General features: G+C 42.7%; 1 protein-coding gene across 1 annotated transcript; it reads left to right on the top strand.

Annotated features, from left to right (window-relative positions):
* Positions 1–3,266: 3,266 nt before the first annotated feature.
* Positions 3,267–25,920, top strand: LOC144691656 (F-box only protein 40-like). Its single transcript, XM_078559961.1, has 4 exons — positions 3,267–3,363; positions 10,258–10,285; positions 17,783–19,675; positions 25,429–25,920. Exons 2-4 carry the CDS (start codon positions 10,283–10,285, stop codon positions 25,660–25,662), a joined length of 2,130 nt encoding a protein of 709 aa, XP_078416087.1. The 5' UTR covers positions 3,267–3,363; positions 10,258–10,282; the 3' UTR covers positions 25,663–25,920.
* Positions 25,921–26,382: the final 462 nt, after the last annotated feature.

Here is a 26,382-nt window from a genome sequence, read left to right as displayed (position 1 = left end):
CATTCCACACTCCTGCGTGGTGGCGATCACCCGAGCCATCTTCCGCTTTATCTGGAGGTCGAAAATGGATCGTGTCCGCAGGGACGCGATGTACAAGCCTCTAGATAAAGGGGGAAAAAACGTGCCCAACATCGCCCTCATACTGATGGCCACCTTTGTGTGTGGCTGCATCAAGCGGTGCGTAGACCCTCAGTACGCAAACATCAAATGTCACTACGTGCTGAGGTTCTACCTGTCCCCGGTGTTGCGAAGGATGGGTCTGGCCACGCTGCCGCGGAACGCTCCAAGTAGTTGGACCGTGCCGTACCACCTGTCCCTCGTGGAAAAATTTATGCAGAGAAACACCTTTGACCACAAGTCCATCAGGCAGTGGTCAGCACGTAACATTTTAGAGGCCCTGAGGGAAAAGGAGAGGGTGGATCCTGTGGGATGGTTCCCCGAGCAGACTGTCAAAGTCATTTGGCAGAATGCCTTATCGCCAGAACTTTCCAACAAGCACCAAGATGTACCTTGGCTGGTGGTGAGAAAGGCCCTCCCCATCAGATCCTTCCTACACGCCAGGAGTCTCACCCCCTCGGCACGTTGCCCTCGAGATGGCTGTGGTGGGGAAGAGACCATTGTTCACCTCCTTGTAGATTGTGCCTTTGCAAAGAAGGTCTGGAGAGAGATGCAGTGGTTTCTGTCGAGGTTCACCCCGAGCAGTTCTGTGACACAGGACTCTGTGCTCTACGGGCTGTTCCCAGGGACACACACCGAGACAAACATCAACTGCAGCTGGAGGATCATCAACTCGGTGAAAGACGCTCTTTGGTCTGCCCGAAACTTGTTGGTCTTCCAGCGCAAAGAGTTGTTCCCGAACGAATGTTGCAGACTGGCACAATCCAAAGTCCAGGACTACGTGCTGAGGGACGCACTAAAGCTTGGGACAGCTGCCGCAAAGGCACAATGGGGAAGGGTCGTTGCCTAAGACCTTTCTGCCACAGTGCAAGGAGGGGCTGGGAACTGTTTAAATCCCCTCGGGCTGTACAACTCAAAATGAATGTCTGCAAATGATTGTAATATTCATTGTTTGTACTGATGCACCTTGTGATACATGTTGAAACGGTTTGTACCTTTGTAATGGTGATTTTGAAATGGTTTGGAATGTGGTTGAAGATATTTTATGAATAAAGTATATTTTTGCAAAAAAAAAAAGTTTCTGTGCTATAATGTTCTGCAATTGGCAGAAACATTGCTTCTAGTTCAATTTTTGTTTCATTTTAGATGACTACATAGACCTATGTTGTGCAGTAAAAAAAACTGCAGTGCCTGCACTAAAATCTTTGAGGAGACAACCCTTGGCTACCATAATCACATTTTGAAGATCTAGTGGCAAGTCAGATATTTCTTAGATTTGCTGGGAGAGTCGCAATTCATTGGGAAATTGTCGAATAGTAGAGATGAAAGGGAAAATATAATTGTTGAAAATTTTAAATGGGAAAGTTGGAAAATGTACAGAGGGTTTGTCAACATGTGGGGGAATTATATAGTTAATAGCATTGGGGGAGTTTCCATCTGAATTGTCAGCTTGTTTTTTTTCTCTCTTTAGGCACTGATAGGTTTGGGTCTTTACAGCATTTTCTGTTTTTGTTTGTAGAATCATAGAAAGTATCATCAAAGGAGGCTTTTTTGACCCATTATCTCTGTGTTGGCGATGGCTTTTCAATAATCAGTATCCACTTCTGCATTAAACAGGCATTCCATTCAAAGGAGGTTTCAATTGATTTCCAGGAAAACTCTGCTGCAGCTTGTCGATGACTTCTGGATTTAGAAAAATATATTAATGTATGGCTTTTACCGTAAAGTAATAGGACGAGAAACTTTACCCCCACAATTTCCAGGCAAAAGGTCCCAAGGCATTTCACAGGGGTATGAGAAAAATCGACACCAAGAGGAAGACATTAGGAGAGATATAATAGAAAACTTGGTCAAAAGGGTAGATTTTAAGCAGTTTCTTTAAGGAGGTGGGGGAGGTAGAGAGACAGAAGGAATTCCAGAGAGCAGGATCTCGGCTGAAGGCATACTCAGCAATGTTGGGGTTAAGGTAAATGGTGGATACTAGTGGAGGTTAGAATCTGCAGAAACTGAAATTTGTCAAGGGGTGGTTAGAGTTGGAAGACATTTTGATAGAATTTAAAGAAAATAACAATAATTAAGGTGTTGGGGAACCAGGAGCTCATGTAAGTCAGTGAGGTTGGGTTGGGTTTGATGACCGTAGGGTCGGATACCAACATCCAGGTTTTGGATGAGTTGGAGTTTATAGAAGTGGAAATGGGAGGCTAGAAAAGAGAAAATTGAAATAATCATGTCCGGGTGGGAAAAAATAAACACATTTGAGAGTTTTAATGGTAGATGGGCCAATGTAGGAATGGAGGCAGGTGTTATTAATAAAGCAGAAGTAGATGGAGATGATGTAGTTTAGGAAACATAGGCCAGGGTTAAACAAGGTACCCCGGTTATGAACAGTCTGATTTAATCTATGTGTGCCAGGAATGGGGTTGGATTTAAGGACGAGGAGTTTGTAGCAGCGATGAAAATAATTGCTTTGGTCCTTCCACATTCAAAGTTTTTCATTATGGGTTGTATGTGTTGGAGCATCTACCTACCCCACCAGCTAGCAGTTAGGAATAAACAATATTGATGAGGTCACAGTCCTGAAAAGCTAACTCTGTGTCTACCTACACAGATGCTGCCAGGCTTGCTGAGTGTTTCCAACAATTTCTGTTTTTACTACACAATATTGAATTGATTTGAGCCACTTTGCAATGCTTTCACTTTATGTGATCCTATTACGTACTGTTGTTACCAGTTCAAAGCATTGGCAGAAATGTGGGATCAGATCTGTAACATATTAGATGGACAGTGGGCCCTCATAGCTAAACAAATAAAATGAAAATGCTTTTCCATAGCAAATTCTTCCTTGTAATGCAAAATGCTTTCAGAAAAATATTAATTGTTGTTCTGAGAGTTTGACATTTCTTTGCTTTATACCACTGGTAGTGTTATTTGAAATGCAAAAATCACTCTGAATGTGCACTGACCTTTAACTTAAGTTATTCAATATGTTGGGTAATGACTGAGAAGACTTTGTAATTTAACAAGAAAAGAAATTGCAATGTTTTGGGCATTAATGGTTTGTTGCCCTGGTAGGATTCCAAATATAACTTACCTCATTCCAAAAGCTCTAATTTGGTTTATTTTTAAAACCAAACACATTTATCTAAATATAAATGTGACCTCCTCATGAGCCAGGCATGTGCAGTTTTCAGATCTGAGCAGGGAGGACTAAACTGAACAACAACATTGTTCTTGGCTCCATTAAAAGTAAGTTTGGATTTGTTTCCAGCGTTGCTTTAACTCTCATTTTGTTTTTATGAAGTATAGGCTTAAAGATGTGTGCTGCATACTAAGCTGATCATTCAGCAAAAGCATTGAATGCCCTGTGAAAGCTATTAGAGCAAATGGATCTTGTGATCCAGAAAATCTCAGTAACAAAACATAACCCGATACATAATGGTGTATAAAGTCCTTATCAAATAAAACTGCAAGTTGGCAAAACTATGAGAAATAAAAACATTTTAAATGTTATATCCCCTTTTTAAAAAATGTTCCTCTTCAAAGGAGTATATATATTTATATACAAATTTGTTTGTGTATTGTATAATCAAATTCACCAAGAGTTCAAGGTGTAACACTCCAAACGTGAAAGTTTTGCTCCTTTTCTTGATTAACACTTACAAAAATTCCATTTTAAGATCCTTTAATCCTTGAAGCTATATGGGTCAAATGGTGTCTCATAGATTAAAACTTTTCACTGCAGTGTCCTGTGTGATGGAAATAAACCTATAATAACCCACAATCGCTCCTAAAATATGGCCAGAAAGATCAAAATGAGGTGATAATAGTGTTGCATGTAACAAATAAGGAGAAGTGGTCATGTTTACTGGGGCTTTGACGAGAACCAAAGTGGCCTTGCTTTCAAAGCTGACGAACTGAAGAAAGGAATTGTAAACTGGCCAAACAATTTTAAGTCTAGTGTACTGAAGAATATTATCACTAATAGATATTTTCACTAACTACAAGCATTGCATGCAATAAAAACAGAAAATGTTGGAAGTACTCAGTGGGTCTAGCAGCATTTGTAGAAGAAATAAACATGGTTAACCTTTCAGGTTGATGACCTTTTCAAGGTTAACAACCTGAAATGTTAAACTCTGTTTCTCTCACCACAGGTGCTGAGTATTTCCAGTGTTTTCTGTTTTTGTTTCATATTTCCAGCATCTGCAGTATTTTGTTCCAGCACTGCATACAAGATGTTTCAATTATTATTGTGATTTGACAAACCAATCTGGGTTTTCTTCGGTAGCACAATTGCCAGAACTGTGATAAAAGGGGAAAGCTTCACTATTCCACCTACATTCGCATAAACAATACAAAAGTTTTAATTTTAAACGATATTTGCAAACTCTGAATGCTTTCATTGCCTGTCATTAGAGGCTTGTCAACTTTGGTGGTGGGAAATTGCCCCTTGCTGTAGAATTTAAATTCCTGCATCAGTTTAAAGGGCCAGGTGTTAAGGGTGAGGGTGGCAAATTGGAGTGAGCTCTTCCTTCCAGTCTCCAAGCAATTGAGGCTGGGATATAGATAAATATATCTGAAGGCTTCACTGATCTCATTGGGATTGGAAAATCTACTTTCCCACAGATCAGTGACCATGCAGCTACAGGCATGGCTTTTGTGTAAGTGAAAGTAGGACTGTGTTACGGGAAGGAGTGTTAAACTGAATTCCCCAATTCCCTTCTCTTAATGTCCGTAATCAGTGTGGAAAAGTAAGAGTGTGTGTTCCTTGGCCCCCTTTAGCGTGTGGTCAATTTAAGTAATCAACAGCAGACTTCTGTGAGTTTAAAAATAAGGATTATTTATTCACATGCTCACCCTGACTCAAAACGCTATGTTAATCACTCAACAGTTGTGCACACACACACTCAAGGAAAAAAATACAGTTGAACAGAATATAGCACTTTTACAAGTTGTAAACAAAAGAATGATTCATAGTTTGTGCGTCCAGTGAAGAAGGAAGACTTTTGCACTCTTGAACTGTAGTTTAGATGAGTTCAGATAGCTGGAGTCAGATATCAGGATTATTGTAGGATTCCCTGGAAGTCATGAATGTTCAGCAGGTCATTGAGTTAAGCACTTGTGTCTTTTGTATAAGGAGGTCCAATTTTTTTACTGGTGGGCTTGGATTTAGGAATCAGGCTGGGAGACTTTTAAAGGCTCTACAGTCTCTAAGTTCTTAAAAGGCAAAGCTGGCACAGTCTTTTGCTGCAGCTGCTGTTTCTTTTGGTGTCTTCTCCATATTGCCCAGACCTCTATAGGTCTTTAGATAAAAACTTGTTATCTCCAGGCGGTTTTGGTCACAAGACCAACACTGGAAGTCCAGAGCCATCACTACACAATGGGAGGTAGACAGTGGTCTTTCACACATATGGATAACTGGTCTCGTCAGTTCTCTTTTGTTAAATTGCAAACTTGGATAGGGCAGAATTTCCTGCCTGTCAGGCGGGCAGGTCCGACTCAATCTCCAGCGGGCGGGGAGCCAATCCCCACTGGAGAAGCGGGCCCCACCGCAATTTTAAGTGGGCGGGCCAATTAAGGCCCGCCCAGCGTGACGTCTGTCGGGAAGCGCTATGCGTTTCCTGTGCGGGCGGGGGGGATTCCCCAAATGTGAGAGTGCGCTCTTTCGCTCATGCGCACGAAAGAGTGCACATCTCCCTGAGGCTCAGTGCTGCCTCAGGGGGATCGCTGACAGTTGTATAAACTTTAAAAATAGAAAAATAATAAAATCCTTACCATGTCCCCCTCATGTGACAATGTCACATGACATGGGACATGTTAATAAATTTCACTGAAACTTTAATAAACTTTTTAAAACCCTACATGAAACCTCATCCCGCTGGTGGATGAGGTTTCATGTTTTTTCAGAAGCCCGCTGGGGCTCCTGGCCTGCCCGCCAACCTTAAGGTTGGATGGGTAGGGCCTTTAATTGTTTTAATTATCCTGTCAATGGCTTCAATTGGCCATTGACAGGTTGGCGGGCGGACTGCTGATCTCGCTGTGCCGCCGCCTTCCTGAAAATTAAATAGGGCGGGATGATGTCGGGAATTTCCCCCGACTTCATCCCACGTCATTTTGCCGTCAGCGAGCGGGCCCTGCCCCCTGTTCGCCGACGGCAAAATCCAGCCCACAGAGTCCAGTAATTCATTGATTCTGCATTTGGAGTAAACCACAAAAAATGGCAATTGTGAATTTCACAGAGGGGTGCCATCTGGGCATGTCCATTCAAAAGAGAAGGTCCCCACCCAGTATGATTCAATTTGGAACTAACTGGAAGCTTGAGATAGTCTGTGTTGAAGTTGCAAAGGTCACCTGATTCTTGGCAGCCATCTTAGCCACATTGTGAGCGTCCATTTTCAAAATTTAAAAGACAAATCCACAGAAGCTTACACAGGAACACAGTCCATATTTGAAGTTATAAATAGGACATGCTTTCACTGGCAACTGTCTCAGTCTATCTTTCCTGGTGTGTGTATTGGCAGATGGGTGCTATGTGCCTTCTGTGCTCTCTGGTCAGCCCGTCCTCCTTCTTTTCTAGGGGAAGAATGGGAGATGGAAAAAAAACTGCCATAGTAACAATGGGAGGTCTATTGGGCTGTCATTAGAAACGAGGAGCAGGCTGTGAGCAAGTTCAAAATAGATGGTGAATCAGATGCCAGAGATGAAAGATAGTGGTCTAAATCAGCTGAGGAATAAACATTATGTGAATAAAAACAAAATACTGTGGATGCTGGAAATCTGAAACAAGCACAGAAAATGCTGGAAAAACTCAGCAGGTCTGACAGCATCTGTGGAGAGAAAAACAGAGTTCATGTTTCGAGTCTGTATGACCTGCTCTGAAGAAGGGTCATACATACTCGAAACGTCAACTCTGTTTCTCTCTCCACAGATGCTGTCAAACCTTATGTGAACCCTTTTAAAGTAGTTTCTGGGCTATTTAAATCAATTGTTTTCACCTACTCATGCTGGAAACCTGTTTCAGATAGATCTGCGTAAATCAGATGGTAATAATGGAAAATGGAACATTTGGTGTTACCCTAAAATTGCTACCTCATTTTGGGAAGGGGGCTTCCTCTGTGAGCCACAACTGGTAATGACAAATTGGTTGGGGCAAAATGGAGAAGTATCTGGCGCAAAGGATCCCCAATCATTGAAATATTACCCAAGAATCAGGCAGTGAAGAGGTATATTCGGGCTACATAGCTTCTAATGTTTTACTTAAAATCTGGGTTATTTACAGTGTAATATTTATTTCTACCTCTTGCTCATTCTCATCCCCTCCTTTCTAATTCTTTTCTCTTCTCATTGATTCTTTCTCTCAGTCAATTTATCTCTTATCATTTTTAATATATTTTCCTCTCTCATTGCCTCTTATTCTCTTTCTCATTCTCCCACCCTTTTAACTACTTTCCCTGATTTTATCTTTCTCATCTTCCCTCATTTCATGACTTTCTCACTCCTTCTCTCTCATTCTCTTTCCTTTTCTCTATCGTATTTATTTCCCTTTTCCCTTTTGACACTTGCATTGGGCCAGAATAATTTTTGGGGGAAAAAAATTGCCTAAACAACATAAACTGTTATTAATGCTCAAATTGGTCAGCAATCTGTAGCGAGGGAGGTATTCCCCATGATTTGTGAATTGGCACAAGTTACTGGCCAATTTGCACCACTCCATCATTAGTTTCCCAAAAACGACATCTCAAGCTTAACCTCCACGTGATTTCCAGGATGTCGCGATTAGCAAATTAATTGTCTATTAAACTTGCCACAGGAAGTTAAGTCTTGTAAGTAGCCTTTTAACAATTTGATAATTTTTAATGACTCCAAATCAACCTCTCTCACCCAGAAAGTAAATCATTATAAATGTGGAGTGTCATTCCTTCAGGTTGTGAATTGTTTTATGTGATTTTAACAATATTACATTTTAAATTTAATTTCTTTTCTTAAGGCTGCATCTTCCGGTTGGCGAGCGGGAGGCGGGGCCCGCTCGCTGATGCGTAAAATGTCGCAGGGTGATGTTGGGAGGGCATCCTGACGTCACCCCGCGCCATTTACATTTTCAGGTTGGTGGGTGTGCAGTGAGTCAGCAGTGTGCCCGCTGAACTGTCAACGGCCACTTAAGACCTTTCAAAAAGTAATTAAGCTAATTAAAGGACCTGCCCATCTAACCTTAAGGTTGGCGGGCAGGCGAGGAGGCCAGGCGGCTTTTAGAAAAAACATGAAACCTCATCCACGGGCAGGATGAAGTTTCATGAGGGCTTTAAAGTGTTTATGAAATGTTGAAATAAAAGAAATTGACATGTCCCAGCTCATGTGACAGTTAATTCCACAAATTTTTAAAACTGCCAGCGATCTCCTTGAGGTGGCACTTTGCCTCAGGGAGATCTGTGCACTCTTTCGTGCACATGTGCGAAAGAGCACACTTTTGGCTCAGGGAATCCCCACCCCCCTGCCTCGCCTGCACAGGGAGCGCATAGCGCTTCCTGGTGGACGTCATGCTGGGTGTGCCTTAATTGGCCTGCCCACGTAAAATGGTGGCATGCCCCCGACTAGGGGCACCGATTGGGAACCCGCCCGCCCACACGCGCCTGCGCCTGCACATCCCCCCCAACGGGGGGAAAATGTTACCCTTACTTTTCCTATCTCTTCTTTATCCTCTCTCAATCCAATGTTTCTTTTCTTCTTTATTTCTCTTTCTGTATCTGATTTGGCATAATATTCATTCACTTTTATTCACCCCATTTCCGTCCTTCCTTTGTTTATTTCTCAATCCTTAACTCTCATTGGGGAAGGACATACATTGTTTGTTCCACTGTTCACCAAGGTTGCAGATGCTCTTTTTTCCCTCACTACGCTATTAGTGGACAAAAAAATGTTAAATCCTAAACATGCAGGAACAAGTCTAACAGGGCATGCTGTGGATTGTCCCTCTTCAGCAAAATCTGGTTCGTCGTCTTTGTCATGTAAAAAAACTTGACTGAGAATGCAAAACATCCCTCTTTTATCAGATTACCGTGAGTTACAAGAAGTCCTGAGAATGTGTAGTGAAGTGTTCAGGGTATGGGTAGTCACAAATAGAGGGGGAATGTGTAGTGAAGTTTTTCACTTGTCTACTTGTTTTTCACTTGCTTGCTTTTGGGTGTAGTGGTAATGTTGCTGAGCTACTAATCCAGCAGCCCGGCTAACATCCTGAGGGACATGGTTTCAAATCCCATCACGGCTGCTGGTGGAATGTGAAGACAATCAATGCTTGCTTTTCTTTTTCACTCGCATTTGCTTTGTCATTGTCATTCGCTCTTTTCTTACTTTTATCTTGTTTCATGCGTCATAGATGTCGCTGGTAAGGCCAGCATTTGTTGTCCATTTCTAATTGCCCCTAAGGGCAGTTAAGAATCAACCATATCTCTGGAGTCACATGAAGGCCAGACCAAGTAAAGACAGCAGTTTTCCTTCCCTAAAGCACATTAGCGAACCAGATGGGTTTTTACAATAATGATAGTTTCATGAGCAGCATTACTCAGACAGCTTTCAATTCCAGATTTTTAAAAAATTTGCATTTATTAAATAAATTTAAGTTCCACCAGCTGTAGGTTTTTTTCCCCCTGTTTTACAAGTTTTTAAGTATCTTATTGAAATTTGAAGACTCTGAATCTAATTTTATGTCCAACAGAATTGCCCAAATTCAGCAGTAATTAGCTGTATCAGATAGAACATGGGGATAGAATTTCAAACATTGACATGTCACATTGTTCGTGTTGAGGTTCAGCCAAGTTGCCAGGGAAATATTATGATGCTCTGTGATGGATCCTTGCACTTAAACTGAGGTTGATTGATATTGCTGTTACAATGAATACCATTATTACTTATGCTTCACCCCATCACATCAATTACAAGTTGTGTCTATTCACTCTCAATAAATCAAATTCCATTTACTTATCTCACTACATTATGCTCCACCCACATCATAAACCATATTCCATTCAGCTGATGCTCGTTAAGCTGGATTGTTTTAAAATTTTTGTGATTGGTTTATTTTTTGGAAACTTATTGTTCATTAAATTTGTTGAATTATATCTAAAGAAATGTTCTTTATTCTTTCAGCTAAGAAGAAAGAGGATTGGTCAAAATGGTAAGAAATTTGTTTGTGGAACTTGACTGAATATAATATTAAGGGCAGAATCGCTCCAGATTTGCACTGTGTGGTAGCGAACAGGAAAAAGGACATTTTACCCGCAATGGCGGCTTTTCACGCCGTATTGTCCCAATCCCACCTCATTAATGATGCAATCCTGGGAAACACGCTGTTTCGATGGCGGGTGGGCTCTCATTCACCCGCCATGCCATCACCTCGCTGCTTCATCATGCCGGGCGCCATATTTAAAGTGCAGCCATGCGCACACCTCTCAGTGCTTCCAGTCCAGGACTGCTGCAAAGAAGACATGAAAGGCAAAAACACTGCAGCCCCCAAGTTTAATGGCGCATCCCTTGAGCACCTTTTGGATGCAGTGGAGACCTGCCATGATGTCCTCTAGCCCTGCTCTGGGCGAAGACCAGCAGGCAAGGTCACCAATCCAGCATGGGAGGCGGTGGCGGCAGTGGTCAGCATCAATGTCCTGCAAAAGAGGACTGCCACCCAGTGCCACAACAAGATGAATGGTCTCATCTGTTCTGCCAAGCTAAGTCACCCTTCTCATCACTCTCAGCTCACACGCTCACAAACCCATCACACATCCAGAGGGATCTCACATCCTCAAGGGACAACACCACTAACTCTTACACACACCTTCACATCTCCATCAGGCTCATATTCCCTGGAGCTCGAGTCCTCATCCTGTCCATGGCTCCGCTCACCTGACAAACATTCCATGCAGTGCCATGCGTCCTGCTCACACCCTCTCCATCTGTTTTCATGTGGGAGAAGCTGGCTCACAACAGCAGGGAGGGGTCCCAGACCAGGGGTGGAGCGGTCCACATTAGACCCCTCTCTCACTTTGAGGAGCATGCCATCACACTGACTGGAGAGGACGTGGACTGTGCCTGTGGCGACAGTAAGGTCGGCGGCGAACACCCTTGAGAGGATCCTGCACCATATCATCCCTCTCTCAATGCAAATGTGAGTGCTGTCTCTCCTGCTTTTCACTTTGCCAATATGCACTAATTATCTCTGCTTTGGTTCACTGGGAGCTCTGCCAAGCAACTGGCACCCTCAGCCAGCCAGTCCCTCAGCTCCATTCACGTCCTCACCCTCAGCCAAGAGGATACCTCCCCCATTGAAGAGCTAGAAATAAGCAGCCTGGAAGACCCATCACAGCGCTCACCCACACCCTCCACCAGCGCAGAGACACACACCTCAGTGGGGCCTAAATCTAGAGCAGGCTCGGGTTCACAATCTGATGCTCACCGCACGGACACGTATCCACAGCAGGAGGAAGCAGGTTCAGCCAAGCTCCCTGGTACTTGGAGGACAGCTGGGGAAGAGGCACCTGTGAGGTCTGAGTCAGATGATGACCCTCTGGATTTGGCCTTCCAACTCATTCTGGAGAGTCAGCAAAAGGTGGGGGAACATTATGCAGAGCTGTTGGAAGCCCTCAGCAGAGTGGCATGCAAGTCGGAGGACTGTGTCCACCTCTCTCTGATGAAGTGGTGCTCATATGTATGCATAGGGAGGTCTCCATGGGGAGGATGGCGGATGCCATGGAGACCTTGGTCCAGCAGAACACAGAGATGCGCGCAGATAAGCACTCCATCGTGGTAGTCATGGGTGAGTTCCTGCAGTGGCAATGCGAGAGGGAAATGGGGCACCTTGATGTCCCCCTAGGTGCTCTTTCCCCTCAAGGAGTCAGACCAGGGCCCTCGGGCACCTGAAGGGAGGAGGAGGAGCAGCTGGCAACCCCTGGCTCATCCACTCAGAAATCTCAGAGGCCGTCCTCTCCCTCCAAGTCCTATTTGCTTGTGACCGCCTCAACCTTGTCCTCTGTCACTGCAGAAGGAGCAGCTGGCCCAACGGAGGACAGCAAGCAGGGGCCCCCAAGGCCTCGGCCCTCCAGAGGTCCCACATGGAAGTCATCAGAGGCAACAGGGCCAATCATTGCACAGGCTGTCTCCATCCCTGCTGCGGATGTCAGTGCAGCAACTAGAAGTCTAAGGCATTCAAAAGTTAAGAAACTCTGATCACAATTGGTTGCATGTGTGAACACATTTTGTCACTTTGCAATCTGAAAATATATTCACTTTCATTGAATAATGTGTGATGGTGTCTTTCAGCTTCATTGACAAACTTCGTAAGTCCTCCCACTGCATCCCACCCCCACCCCACCCCCCACTAGCAGTTCAGCTGCACCTAGCCAGCCCATGAGTGATTCTGGAGGGAGAAGTGTATATGTGGCAGGGCCTTTCGGAGACTCGTGCAAGCACTCTCCCACTCACGCAGATCCTTCCCGCATCACACTCATCTCAATGTCCTGAGCATTTTCAGTGCTGTCTGCTGGGGTTCGCTTTCAGTTGTCCATCTGAGCTGACCTGCATCTCCGTCCACCCACTGATCACCCCCCCATGCAGCACCTGATCTCGCCCACCACGACTCTCGTTTCAGTTTTGTTTTAGCAAAAATGGTAGCGCTACAGTTTTTCTTTCATTCCCCCGTCCTTTCCCCTCCCCCACTCACCCATTTCCTTTCCCCCATCACTGTTGATTCCCCTGGCATCGCCTTCCACCTCCCCACCGTGACTTACCAGCCACAACCCTTTTCTTTCAGGGATGTCCAGGTGAACATGCATGTTCCCTTCCTTCCTGAAAATCACACCCCCATCCACATTAACCTTCCTGACCTCCTCCTTCTCACTCCCAGGGTCTGTGTCTGCCTCCGAATTGCCACCAACCACTCTCGCCATCCCTTCTACCGATACCGTCGCACCCTAACCCTCCCACCTACCGTCTCACTCTGCCCTTGGTCATTCTCACCATTCCCTCCTACCACACCCACCCTCATTTCACTCCCCAGGAGGCAGTCATTGACTCATCAGAGCTCCTCCCTTGCACGTTCACGTGGACATCCCTCCCTCCGGACTCCTTTCCCTCTTGGAACTCATTCCCTCCTTGGAACTCCCTCCCCTCCCCTATCCCGGACTACTCCACCTTACTCCTTCTCCCTTTCTGACTCCTTCCTCTACCCTTACTTCTTCCTCCAGCCTTACTTCTTCCTCCATCCTTACTCCTTTCCCTCTCTGGACTCCTTCCTCCCCTCCTGGACTCCTTCTGCCCTGGACCCCTTCCCCTCTCTGCATTCCTTTCTCCCCCAGACTCCTTTCCCTCTCCTGACTCCTTCCTCCCTCCTGCACTCCATCCTCCCCCTGGACTCCCCCTCTCTGGACTTCTTCCCTCCTCCGAGTTCCTTCTCTTACACCTTCCTCCCCCCATTACACCTACCTCCCCAGTTGCCATCTTCTCCCCCGGTTACGCCCTCCTCCTCGTACTCCCTCCCCTTCCCAACTTCACCCTCCCCTGACACCTTCGTTCACCCCTTCCAACCTCACCCCCCGGCACCTTTGCTCCCCCCCTTCCCAACCTCACTTCACCCCGACACCTTTACTCTCCCCTTACCAACCTCACCCCCCCAACACCTTCATCCACCCCTTCTCAGCCTCACCCCTGACTCCTTCATTACTCCCCTCTCAACCGTGCCCCCAACACACCTTCCTCTCCCAGCCCCCCTACCCCCCCACCCCGTACATCTTCCTCTCCACCCCTTCAATGGTCATCCTTTGTGAGCAGACCCTCAACGGTGCCTTTGTACCTTCTGTGAGCTGCTTTGCAGTGGAGCCATGTCCATGAGAATCCACCCAGCATGCAATGGGCATTCCTCCAGGGTCCTATTGTTGTCGGGCTCCAGCATCTTCTGCTCCTCGGATGTCCGCGATGTGAGCAAGGCCCTGGCGGTGAGTCCCGACTTCTGCATGTCACAATTGTCAAGAGGTGTTCTGCACCGGCATGTTTACCCGCCGACATGGGTGGATGATCCAGCGTTGGGGGATGATTCCTGTGGGATGGACTTATAATGATATGTATGACAACGAGGTTCCCGACGTCCGACGATGGGAAACGCGGCCCGCCATTGATAGGCAGAGCGAACGATGTCATGAAACTGATTTTTGGCCTTCTTGCCATATTGTCCGCTCATGCTGCCGAACACGACCGATGCCAGCAGGCATGGAAAATTCTTCCATAAACTCTTACTTCACAGTTAATGGAAATTCGTGCCCCCATAGAAATTAATATTTGAATCTTCCACCACCTGCCCCACCCAAACCACTCTCTTGGTGTGGCCCTTATCATCAAAGTTTGCCTTGGTCCTTCCCTCCACTTTTCTCTCATTTTCCCTCCCTTTGAGCATCTCACCTTATTTCACTCTTTACCACTCTGCTTTAAAGCCCTCATTTTTTACTACCAGGTCAGAGTTTGTCACTGAGGTGGAATGGTAAACTCACTTCTTCATCATTTTATGTTTCTTTTCTTTCTAAGGCCAGTATGTGTGTTAGCATCAGATATGTTTCTACATCACTACAGGCCCCTCTGGAGCATGTGGCGGTGTCATAATGTATCTGCAAAACACCTGGACTGGAGCAAGATAATCTTTTATGGTACCTCACAGTGCTACCATGGAGACTTTTGGTGATTGGTATGACAGGATTGTATTTTCTGGTTTGAGTAAAACTGGAGACATCCATCAGGCAACGTTTCAGTGCTTCCACAGATCAATGACCTTGCAGAACCACTGAGACATGCAAGTGAACTGAAAAATATTGGGCAATTTCCTTAGCAGTTTGAAAGACTTCAGTTACTGGAAGTGCAGTGAGAGTGGTGGAGGTGGTGTAGCGATCATTTGCCAAACTGTTGCACAAATCCTGAATGGTCTCCTTGGCAAAGTGCAGCTTCCTTGTGTACCGCTTCTTTGTGAGGCGCAGGGGAAATTAGCAGGGCATTACCAGCTAATGTTGGTGGCTACTATTGCTGAAGGAGAAGCAGATTTCTTCTTCCATGATGCAAAGGATAACCAGGGATTCCCAAGTGTGCAGCTACTAAGGATGCCTAAAATTGGAAGGTAGGAAGCTGTAAAACAGAACTTAGACCTTTCAACAGGTTGGGAGGGTCACAATGTAATGCAAGCAAAAGATCTCCCCAAAGCATAAAGTTCCTTAACTGGCAATTTGGTTGAGAGCAACAAAATTGTTTATTGAGAATAACTAAGCATGAAGATCAATTAAAGTTTCATATTTTAACTGTTGGCAACTGTTATTTATGTTTTAGTGTATGTTGAAATTTTTGAATAAGTTATGCAATCAGGAAATTCTGTACAAAATAGAACTATTAAGTAGAGTACTGTAAATATTGTCAACATTATTACAATTTTTCAGGGAGATCTCTAAATATTATAAGATTTGTTTTGACTCTCCCTAAAACTTATTTCCCCACAACTTGCTTTGGTGCTAGTTGGGATCCTCTATTCCTCTATGTCCTCATCCTAACTTGCTCTCCTGCCCATTGGACAGGTGCCATTTTTCACCTATTTCGGATAGGTAGCTGACTAATCCGTTGTTACTAGTGACATGCAGGTACGGACAGACAGTTAAAATACCCTGGGCCTCAAACTTAGGTCCTTGATTGTGGTTTGCCTCACTTGCCTGAATCACACTGGACGTTAAACACAAACTTCTTATTACCGAAACAGAAAATGCTGAAAAAACTCAGGAGGTCTAACAGCATCAGTGGAGAGAAAAACAGGGTTAACGTTTTGAGTCTGTATGTCTCTTCTTCAGAGCTAAAGAGAAGTAAAAGTGTGATGAAATTTATACTGTTTAAGGGGGGTGGAGCAGGTGAAGCTGGATGGAAGGCCAACGATAGGTGGGGGCAAAGGAGATTGACGAAGATGTCATGAACAAAAGGACGAAGGGGTGTTAATGGTAGTGGTAAGGGCTAAGGAGGTGCTGATAGTGACATTAAGATAAGAAAGCAGAATAATAGCAGGACAAGGGTAAGCACTTTGAAAAGAACAACATGAACAAGTGACAGATGGCCCTTGTGGGGGTTGGGTGGGGGGAGGGGATGGTGGTGGGGAAAAAAGGAGTGGACCACCTTCCTCTCCCTCCCAGAACCATGATAGGGTCCCTCTTGTCCTCATTTTTCACCCCACCAGCCTCCGCATTTAAAGGATCATTCTCCGCCATTTCTGCCAAATCCAGCATGATGCCACCACCTTCCCCTCACCCCCCCATCAGCATTCCGTAGGGACCATTGCTTCCAGGACACTCTGGTCCACTCCTCCATCACCCCCAACACCTCATCCCCCTCCAATGGCACCTTTTCATGCAATCGCAGAAGGTGCAACACCTGCCTCTTTACCTCCTCCCTCCTCACCGTCCAAGTGCCCAAACACTCCTTTCAGGTAATGCAGTGCTTCACTTGCACTTCCCTCAATTTGGTCTACTGCATTCACTGCTCCCAATGCAGTCTCCTCTACATTGGAGACACCAAACACAGACTGGGTGGCTGCTTTACAGAACACCTTCGATCTATCCGCAAGCATGACCCAGACCTTCCCGTCGCTTACCATTGCAACATGCCATCCTGCTTTCATGCCCACGTGTACGTCTTTGGCCTGCTGCAATGTTCCAGTGAAGCCCAATGCAAACTGGAGGAACAGCACCTCATCTTCCAATTAGGCACTTTACAGCCTTCCGGACTTAACATTGAGTTCAACAACTTCAGACCATGAACTACCTCCTCCATCCTCACCCCTTTTTTACCCCCCTTTTTTCAATATTAATTTTTATTTTTTTATTTAAATTTTTAAATTTTTTAATCCACTTATATTTATTTATTTTCATTTTTATTCATTGTTTCATCCTCACCTTTTATCTTATTTTTGATTTTTTCCCCCACCACCGTCCCCTCCCCCCACCGTCCCCTCCCTCCACCCCAACCCCTCAAGGGCTATCTGTCACTTGTTCATGTTGTTCTTTCCAGAGTGCTTACCCTTTTCCTGCTATTATCAAATTCTGCTTTCTTACCTTAATGCCATTATCAGCACTTCCTTTAGCCCTTACCACTACCATTAACATCCCCTTTGTCCTTTTGTTCATGACATCTTTGTCAATCTCACCTTTGCTCCCATCTCTCGTTGGCCTTCTATCCAGCTTCACCTGCTCCACCCCCCTTAAACAGCATAAATTTCACCACATTTTTACTTCTCTTTAGCTCTGAAGAAGAGTTATATGAACTTGAAAAGTTAACTCTGTTTTTCTCTCCACAGATGCTGTTAGACTTGCTGAGTTTTTCCAGCATTTTCTGTTTTTGTTTCAGATTTCCAGCATCCACAGTATTTTGCTTTTTCCTTCTTATGACCTAGGTAGGCTTGATAGCACCATTGAGTCAAAAATTGATAGTAAGACCAAGTGTATAACTACACTCTGATTTATATTTTAGTGGATGTGCATTCTGATATAGACACATATTCATAACACTAGTCTGTTGTTATATGTACAAAATATGTAACACACACTCACCTTACAGTAATATGTAAGTGAATCAAGTAAACCTATGAAATTAAAGCAATATCTTTTTGCTTCTATAGATCAGAAATAGAAACTTGACTCCTCGACTGCACAAGCACTGTGAAAAGTGTTATAACCGACACTGCAAAAAGCCCTTTGAACCTTATGTATCCTGTTTGGTTATCAGTTGCCCTTCCAAGTGTGGTGCTGTTTTTCACCAGTGTAAGGAAGACGAACATACATTACTGTGTCCACTGGAACATGTACCTTGCCTAAATTCAGCCTTTGGCTGCCCCTTCTCCATGGCACGCCACAAACTTTCCAAGCATCTTTGTGTCTGTCCTGCCAGCATTGTGTGCTGTTCAATGCAATGGAACCGCTGGCCAGTGAATGAAGATGACATAACAGTAAAGAATAGTGCATTCAAAGAATCTTTGAATCCAGAGGATTTGGACTTTGGCACTGCAATGAGGGATCAGGGGGTTCTTTTCAATTCAGTGAAGATGGCTGAACTTTTCCCAGAGATGGCCGAGACAGTTGATAAAAATGATTTCGCTTTGAATGAAGAGGGGGCAGTGGGAGGACAGCTAGTTGCTTCTGCATCTTTGGATAGGAGCTTTCTTGAAACAGGAACAGAAGTACATCAAAATGGAACTGATGAGGTCAGCACAGATGTGGCAGAGACAGAGGAACAAGAGGCTCTTGCAGAATCCACTGAGGAAGAATATTTAGCTATGTATTCTACTTGGGAACATATTTTCAGTAAGGATAAAGGTAACCGTGCCATTGAAGAGAAAACTACAAAAGTTGAAACCAAGCAGAAAAGTGAGGATTCATCAGCTTGCACTAAAAATAAGGAAAGGCTACCTGAAAATAAAACCTGTAAGTCAGATCTAGCTTTGTTAGCGTCAATAGAAAAGACAGGTGAAGCTCCTTGGCAGGAAGGGGTTCTAGAAAGGCTAGAAACTCAGATGGATAGAAAACATTTCAATATGTATTTGGCACATCATGGCAGTATGCTTATTCGATTTGGCCAGATGAGTGCATGTACACCAAAAGAAAAAGACTTTGTTTATGGGAAACTGGAGGCCCAGGATGTTAGAACTGTCAATACATTTAAAGTTCCTACCAGCTACCGTGCCAAGCGTGCACATGTTGGAGAATCATTGTCAAGTAAGATCAAAAAGGAGAACAAAGCTGTGGACACCTCTGACCTGGACACAGAGGACCATAAAAATGATGAAGTTACTATTTCATTGCTTTGTTATTTGGAAAAAGTGTTAAAAGGCCATGTTATATCAGAAACAAAAGCCACTGATGGATTGACCATTGATTTTGCAACTCAGACATATTCTTTCCCCTCTGCTCCTTTTGGCCGTGATATAGCTTTGGCAGATGTAGCAGCAGAGAAAGCCTCTAGTCTATATTTGCAACTCCAGACAGAGTGCATCACAAAAAGATACAACAAATTGAATTCTGCCTTTGCATTTATGTGCCACCATTTCTTCAGGCGAGATGAGTTTTCATCACACTTCAGGAATGTGCATGCTGATATTCAGTCTGGCCTGAATGGATGGATGCTACAGAGATGTCCTCTAGCTTATCTTGGCTGTTCCTACTCACAACAAAGAATCTTCCCCTCCAAGCAGAAGGCTAAGATGATCTACAATCAACACCAAAATGCATTTGCAATCAAACCAGATGTTCCTGCAGTTCTGTGTCAGCACAGTCACAGGGATCCAAATGTATGGAAAAATGGGAAAAGTATGCTCAGCCTGATCAGTCTTCCATCAGAGATACTGAGGTACATCGCAAGCTTCTTGGACAGCTACAGTCTAGCACAGCTGTCCCAAGTGTCTGTGTTGATGAATGTGATCTCTTCCACTTTACTGCAAGAGTATGGCATGGTCTTTCTTGTCTGGGAAAAGAAAAGATACTCACATGGAAGCTTTTCTTGGCGAGCTCGAAAACGGGCAAGTACATTTCTTCAACTTGATCAGTTTAATTTTTTAAAGAAAAGTACAAAAAGCTTAGTAACTTCCTATCTGCATCTGTAAATGAAATTGATGCCAGCCTAGCTATATTTGACCTAATTAAATTTAATTCAGTGAAAAATTTGTAGAAACAAAGAGACCATTAGGAGTTTTCAAGAGTTCCAACTGTGGTAGTAACATTTTAAGAGCCCAAATCTTTTTGGGTGGGAATTACAATAGTCTAAAATCAGTATTTAAGTTCATCAACTGGGTGTCACTCATCACATTGGCCTCAACTAACAAAGCACAGAATGGTGATATCACAACAGATCTATCACAATGTGGCAGCGTGCTCTGTGAACTTTCCACGTTAATGCCATATTCCTTGATTATCCTATTTATCCTATCTTATGTCACCTATATAGCACCAGTGTGCTTAAGAAAGAGTCAAAGCAAGTCCTCCATAAATACACTTTAGCTCATCTTGCTTGAATAGCATTTTAGTCTTCCCTTTTGGCCATTAGATCCAAATATTACATTTTCCACATTTTATTTTTGCCATTAGCTACATTTCAAAGCTAATGTATAAATAAAACCAAAAAAGTAGTCCTACCTATGAAGTAAGCAAAATGTTTAATCTAATCACTGCAATGTGCTTTTAACAGGATATCATTTCTTTCTACAGAATTACCACTTAACAGTTTCAATTTTCCATGTGGTCAATTCTTCCAAGCCCAAAGCAAACATGGCAATCAACTCAAAGCTAATACAAAACACAGCCTGACTTCTTTTTACTTAAACTTGCAGAAATATACTTCTCCACATACTCATAAAATAGATCCATAATACAACTGGGGAAAAAGCAAATGTCTTTCAAAGGTTTTATGCAGTTGTGAGAATCATATTGAGAAGGCAGTATTCATTTGGGTCCAGCATTAATCATTGCCAGGGAATCTTTACCTACGTGGGAGTGAAGGGGGTAGGGGTTAGTAGTTAGTTTAATTGGTCGTCTAATTGACCTGCCAAAGGACAGGAGTTAATCAGACGTCAAAGTGGCAACTTACCTGTTCTGCTGTGGAAAAAAAGGCAGAGATAAATTTGTGCCAGGAATGTTTGCAGGTGTTCTTCCAATCTCCCTCTGTAAAATTAGCAGAAACACCAGGAAAATGGCATATATGGCCATTTAAACTATTTTCCAGGATTTCCAACAATCTTCTGCCTAAGCTATGGAAGGAGACTGAGGAATTTCCACAGGAAATCTACCCCATGAAAAAAATGTCCTCTTTCTTAAACTCAGAGATCAGATATTGAGGTATTAGAGAGGGTACAACACAGATTCACGAGCATGTTGCCTTATATAAGGAAATGAAAATATGAAGAAATGCTTAAAAAATTGCGACTGTTTTTGTTAGAATACTGGAATATGGGATGATTTATCAGAAGTGTTTAACATTATGAAGGGATGTGAATCAGATTATTTCTAATGACTGTGGGGCTTAGAATTAAGGGACATCATTTTAAGATTTAAATACAAGCAAGAGATTTATGACAGGGAGCAGACAAGATATTTTTACACAGTCATGCAGCTGTGGAATTCACTGCTGCCCTTAATGAGACCACAGGGTTGAATTTCTGTGGTTGTTCTCCCCATCTGCAATAACTTTGGTGGAAGAAATGTCATTTATGTCATTTCTCCAAGGTTTCTGTTTATCTCCCACTGATGGTTGACTATCACCCCTCCCCTCCCCCATGTAAATTCAATAGGCATGTTAACATTTAATAACAGGTTAGATAGGAAAGGTGGAATAAAAGGATAGGGGAACAAGGGGAGCGTACCATATGATGCCCTCTTTCTGTGTATGTAACCAACAGAGTAAGTGTGATGTGCTTTGTTTTTTTCACTATATAGCACGAGTAACATAATTCAGTTGAATAAAAATGAGATTTACCATAACTTTGTATGCTCACTTACCAACTGTAAAATGGATGATTCCAATCCAACCTTTTCCCATGTAAGTGTCCATTGATCCACCTTTCAAAGGATTGGAGAAATGAAAGTGGAGCCATGAACAAGAATACCAATACTGTAGCATTGAATCTGAGTGAATGATAGAGCAGACTAGAAATTTGTAAATGTCAACTTTTGCTACTTTACTATGTTGGCATGTATGTCCAGGATGGTATTCTACGTCTCCAGGCTGGTATTAATCTTTGCAGCCTTTTCTTCTTCCTCCTAATCTTTCAAACACTCAAACACTTGCTCAACTAAAAACTTAGCATGCACAACAATACCATAGTGTTGTATGTCATGGCAAGTCCTTTGAGAGGTCCGGGGGGTTATGGACTGGGTGCAGGTCAGTGGGATTAGCGGAATAATATTTTGGCACAGACTAGAAGGGCCGAATGGCCTGTTTTCTGTGCTGTAGTGTTCTATGGTTCTATGGTTCTAAGTCATTTTGTTCAGGGACTATATTGCTATATCACTGAAAGTTTTATTCCTCTTGTGCTTTCCTAGATGTCCCTGCTGACTCTCAAACATCAAGCCAAGAGGATGGTGATCTTACCACCTCACAGCATAAATGAAAATACCAGTAATGCTCATAAACCAAAATGCTATGAAAATAAATATTAGTTATCCAGAAAGTAAATTACCCTTCAACAGCTGATCAACAATTAACACTTGACAAACTGAGGATCCCATTTTATTAGTTGTCCATTACCAAAGCAAACATTGACGTTATGTTGACCTTCATTTAGCCCTCTTCTATCTCTACAACTGCCAGTTTGAAAATAACTATCCCTGATTGCACTGTTACTAAATCTGGGAATAGCAACTCATGGTATTCAGATAGTTTAGTCTGTTGATCACATGCATTCCCTTAGCTTGTTTAATTCATACTGAGTTTTAACAAAGCAGAAACAACTTTGCTGATAATAACATTAAACCATTTCAATACAGATAATTTGCTTTTTATGGGCTCATGTCCTTCAAAGGAACTATGAACAATCTGTTCTATTATTGGTTTTGGTATATTAGACTGGTGAGGGAAAAACTATAATAAAGGTGCTGGACAGTAAGGACAATGAATAGGATTTTACTATGGGCTTGGATTTTGAAGTAAGAATATTGGTTAAGCATCAGCGCTCACCATTATTATGGAGTAAATTGGACATGCGCAATAAAATGCGGAATCCAGTTGCTATCTGATTTACCCTCCTCACCCACAAACTGCCCATTACCACTGATAGACTCGGCATTGAAAGACATGTATGGGTGCGGAGTTGCAGTACTTACTTGATACCGATTAAACACTTGAGAAAATGTTAGGGCTTGTCCATTCAAATGTGTGAATTTTAATCACAAAGTAAGTCTTAATTACTGCCAAGCAAACTCTCAGGCACTGAAAATTACAAGGGCATGGTCTCAGATTTTAATCATTGTTGGAAAGTTTGAAAAATTAAAAATTGGAAGTAGTTTTTTTTGCTTTTCTTTCTCTCCTTAATCTCTCTGTTTCTCTTAATCCCATCTTTCTATTGCTTTCTTTATTTTGGTTTCTGTACATGATTTTACATTGAATTAAATGTCCTAACACACCTCCCGGTTTAAACTCTGCGTGCCTCAGTAAGGATTCTTCAATCTCATTGGCTGAAGAGACAGACTGTTGTTTGCCTTGCTCAGCTGGTCCCAGATCCCCTGTAGAGGGCAGGGTGCTGTTCCAGACACCCAGTGACCATACATTGCTGCTCAAAATTCAAGGAAAAGACTGTGAGCAGCTGTAAGTATAATGAACTCTGAGTACTGTACATTTGCTGCTGACTGCAAAATCTGGGCCATTAATGTTCTTTTTCAGGATGTGGCCATTGCTGATAAGACCATTATTTGTTGCTCATTCTGAGAAACTGAGTGGTTTGTTAGCTCACTTCAGAAGGCAGATACGTTGGTGTGGGACTGGTGTCATTTGTAGGCCAGCCAGACTAAGGATAAGATGTTTCCTTCCCAAAATGACCATGATGAACAAGCTGGATTTTTGCAACATTCCAACAGTTTCATTGTTACTTTGATTCATACTATATATTTATATTTTTACTGCCCTATTTAAAAAAAATGCTGGATTGAAATTCAAAAACTACCGTCATGGGATTTGCTCTGACATGTAGACTATCAGTACAGTCCTCTGGTTTACTTTTTCAGTAACATAATCATTATATCCCTCAATATATTGAAACAATCAGGTTAAATTATATGACCTGTGGAAGTGGAGTTTCCATTCCTCTGTTGACCATATCTTGAGTTTTCTATCATCCCTCCAAATCCTCAACCAGTACAATTGTGGCTACACTTTTGGTAGAGAGTTTCCTTCCGTTTGGAAGAAATGACAAAACTACTAGTGCATCACTAACCATAAAACTGCTAGTTGGGGTCCTGCTTCTGTGCATAAAATCAATCTTGTTTTTGATTCAATTTCACCGTGTTCCATCAAGATTCTGTGAGTATCTTATGTTGAACCACAAACAGCATCCAAGACATTTTAGGGACTCATGGCATTGACTTTCCTCATGTAATCATATTTGCTTCATAGCGGAGAGACACTAATCTCACCAAAGAGACTGTTAACTCCTGATCTCACAGTCCTGTTTGCAGCTGGCTGTAAAGCAGTGTTAGAGGAGGTTTGTCAGCGGCTCTCTAGCCTGTCTTCTAGCTGCCAAAGGCACTTAGGTGGAAGAAGATTAAATATAAGTTACAACATCAAATTAATTTAATAAATGTTACTGCTTTTAATGAACGGCACTCAAAATCTTCAGTTTTTCTTTTAGAAGATCTCTTACTGCATGATTCCTGGGATGGCAGGATTGTCGTACGAGGAGCGATTAGGCTGAGTAGGCCTGTATTCACTGGAGTTTAGAAGAATGAGAGGAGATCTCATTGAAACATAAAATTCTGACAGGGATGGACAGACTGGATGCAGGGATGATATTTCTTCCGGCTGGGGGGTCTAGAACAAGGAGTCACAGTCTCAGGATATGGGGTAGTAGATTTAGGACTGAGATGAGGAAAAACTTCTTCACTCAGAGGGTGGTGAACCTATAGAATTCTCTACCACAGAAGGTTGTGGAGGCCAAGTTACTGAATATATTTAAGACTGCAAGATCCTTCACAATGCAAAGTTACTTTGCAAGCTATTTCAGTGTGTCACTTATAGCATTCTTGCTTCAGAGTTAGAATGTTATGGGTTCAAGTCCCACTCCAGAGCTTGAGCATAAAAAATCAAGGTTGACGCTCCAGTGTAGTATTAAAGAAATACTGCACTGTCAAATGTGCCATCTTTTGAATGAGATGCTAAACCACAGTCTCTTTCAGGCAAATGTGAAAGATCCTGTGGCGCTATTGTGAAGAAGTGCAGAGAAATTGATAGATTTCTGGACTCTAACGGCATCAAGGGATATGGGGAGAGCACAGGAGTATGGCGCTGAGATAAAGGATTAGCCATGATCATATTGAATGGCGGAGCAGGCTCGAAGGGCCAAGTGACCTACCCTCGCTCCTATTTTCTATGATTGTGGAGAGAGTGATATGCTGAAAATTAGTTACATAAGCTCTGGTCTGTTGGTACATTCACATTATAATAGTTAGCATCTGTGCAAATTGGTTTTGCCTATAATTTGTTTTTACTAGCTGAACCTTGTGCCTGAACCCAAATAGCACTGATCAATCTGAATTAATAAGACTCTGACCTTCTTTCCTTTTATTTCAGAAGTGGCAGTTCAGCTCTCTCTTCTCGACTGTCAACAACTGGAGGTTTAATGACAGCCCCAGCATGGCAGAGCATCTGAAAACCTGTTCATACTATGTAACAGAGAATAGGTCAAAGCCTGTCGCTCTCACCAATATGGTCAAGTCCTCAGAGTCGAAACAAGAGAAAAAGTGCCTTGTTAATATGTTTAGTAGGAAAAAAGCAGCAAATAGATTTTCCAGTCTGATTGTATGAAGTTTTAGTGTTTTGATCATGATTTTGTTATTGTTTCATTCAGTGCTATTAGTAAGTATGTAGCATATTGCTTAGGCCAGCTAGAATCTTTGTATTTTAAATGTATTACTATACACCCGACTTGAAAGTTGTGTTTTATTTGCCACATAAACTGAAGAGAGGAATGACAATGTTGTAGCATGATATATATTTGACTCAAGGCTACAGCTTACACTTGTGTAATAAGGCAGGATGAATAAAAATAGTTTAAAACCAGAATTGTATATAAGAGGCATGTGATTTGACTGTAGGAATAAATAGGAGCAATGTAATAATCTACTTATATCAGGAATTGGTTTTAAGGTCAGAATCTGATAATGATCAGATAATTTCATATTAGAAATTTTGAAAATATATTATTTTTAGCACAATACATGTATCTGTCAACAGGCTTCACTGTTGATGAATAGTATTGCTGCAGTTCTCACCAGGGTGAATTATTGAAGATGCTGTTCTGGGAGGGAGGTAACTCAATCAGGTTTGCTCTCATGCATCTTCTAGTCGTTGGCTACAGAATATGGCCAGAAGTCTGGTTACCTCTGCTTTCAGTTGAGAAATTGTTAAGTGGTAGCATTATGAAGGGATAAAACTCTTTTAAATAAAGTTTCTGCTGTATTAACATGAAAATAAGACAATTCCGCTTTTTAAGAGAAATTAATTTGTCCCAGCATTTCTGAAATA

Source organism: Cetorhinus maximus, chromosome 16 (assembly GCF_964194155.1).
Source record: "Cetorhinus maximus chromosome 16, sCetMax3.hap1.1, whole genome shotgun sequence".
Taxonomy (NCBI): Eukaryota; Metazoa; Chordata; class Chondrichthyes; order Lamniformes; family Cetorhinidae; genus Cetorhinus; species Cetorhinus maximus.
The sequence above is the reverse complement of the archived record's forward strand: the minus strand, read 5'-3'. Positions and strand labels throughout refer to the sequence as shown.

Coding starts and splice junctions, on each gene's coding strand:
- LOC144691656 (XM_078559961.1), top strand. Junction 19,676..25,428: donor CTTGGCGAGCTCGAAAACGG/GCAAGTACATTT, acceptor CTTTTATTTCAG/AAGTGGCAGTTCAGCTCTCT.